The 1,378-nt window shown below is 42.7% G+C and overlaps 1 protein-coding gene across 1 annotated transcript in view; it reads right to left on the reverse strand.

Moving 5' to 3' along the window:
* CSUI_001409 (uncharacterized protein) overlaps positions 1 to 1,348 on the reverse strand; it is a gene marked incomplete at its 3' end in the record, with an annotated part of 1,944 nt that extends 596 nt beyond the window's left edge. The window contains exon 1 of the mRNA XM_068061615.1: positions 663 to 1,348. Coding sequence (XP_067926412.1) covers positions 663 to 1,234 — 572 coding nt within the window. The remainder of the gene's footprint in view (positions 1 to 662) is intronic.
* Between the last annotated feature and the right edge of the window lie 30 nt (positions 1,349 to 1,378).

The following is a 1,378-nucleotide window of genomic DNA, read 5'->3' on the forward strand; positions in this document are numbered from 1 at the left end:
ATGTATGTATGCCTATGTATGTAAGTGATGTCTGAGTGTATAGAGAAGGGAAGTTCCTCTAAATAACGACGGGGTTTTGTCCTTCGAAATATCTTCTTCTTCTTTTTTTCTGCTGAGTGATTTGAATGAAGTGTCGACAGATCCATGAAGAGAACAGACGTTGAAAGGGAGTGATGGAACGCATCGAAGCGCGACTCTATACAGCTCACTCTGCCTTCCACCCTCTTCAGATATGCATACACATCTATAGCATATCAAGCTTTGTCTAACTATAGAGAAAGAGATGTCACTCTATGCCTTCACATCTACCTGTATAGATAGACAGAAGATCGATAGACATACGCCAAACGTGTCTATCTTCAGACTACATTCATCTACGTGCCTCTCCTTGTCTAACTATCTATCTATATAGATATATATATGTAGTTATGTGTATATACAGATGCATGTATAGGGAATGCGAAGTGAAGTGAATCTTTTCAGGTCTACACACGTCTGTAGGATATTTGTTTGTATCGATCTATACACAGAGAGGTCTACTGATGTATAGCGCTCCTACATATATCTCTGTATCTCTTTGAAGATCCATTTACACGCCTATACATATACATGTCTGTAAGATCGAATCGATCTTCTATTGACCACTGATGACGAGGCCTTACATATGCACTCCGCCCGAAGGTGAAGGACGGCGACGCGATGCGAGAAGATCAACCGAAGGCCCTTCCTGTAGATTGCTTGGTGTGGCTGAGGGGAGAAGAACATGGCGAGGCTGCGGTCGAAGAGACGTGCCTTCTATAGCTAGATCTCCTGGATAAGGAAGAAGGGAGGGCCCCGGAGGAAGATGAAAAGGTACAGATGATGTATAGACTTGATCGAGATCGGCGATATTCTCATAGGCTTGAAGGGCTTCGATTCGCCCTTCTACGGCTTCTTCTTCGGTGACTCTTAGTTTGTAGAGAAGACTGATCGTATAATAGAAGATGAGGAGAAGAAAGAAGATAAGAAGTAAGGAAGAAGAAACAGCGATCCATTCTTCAAAGTAACACCAGACAAGTAAGAGATTACTTAGGTAGAACGCAATCAAGCCTAAGAAGAAGAAAGCGAAAATATACCCATGCTCGGATTTCAAACTATCCACAGCTGTATGTACACTCCGGATACCATCAGGTCCACGTAGAGCCAAGCCAGGGCCCCAAATACAACAGAAGGTCGTTGTCACGACTACACACATCTGTAGGCCCAAGGCTAATGATGCAAGAAGAAGATAAATCGATTCAAGAAGAAAAGAAGCGTCCTTCGGTAGAGATGTCGTTATCTGAGCAAAAGAAAAACCTGCCAGTAAAGCTCCTGAAAAGAAAGAAAAAATGAAGAAAAG

The sequence above is a fragment of the Cystoisospora suis genome, assembly GCF_002600585.1.
Source record: "Cystoisospora suis strain Wien I chromosome Unknown contig_558, whole genome shotgun sequence".
NCBI lineage: Eukaryota > Apicomplexa > Conoidasida > Eucoccidiorida > Sarcocystidae > Cystoisospora > Cystoisospora suis.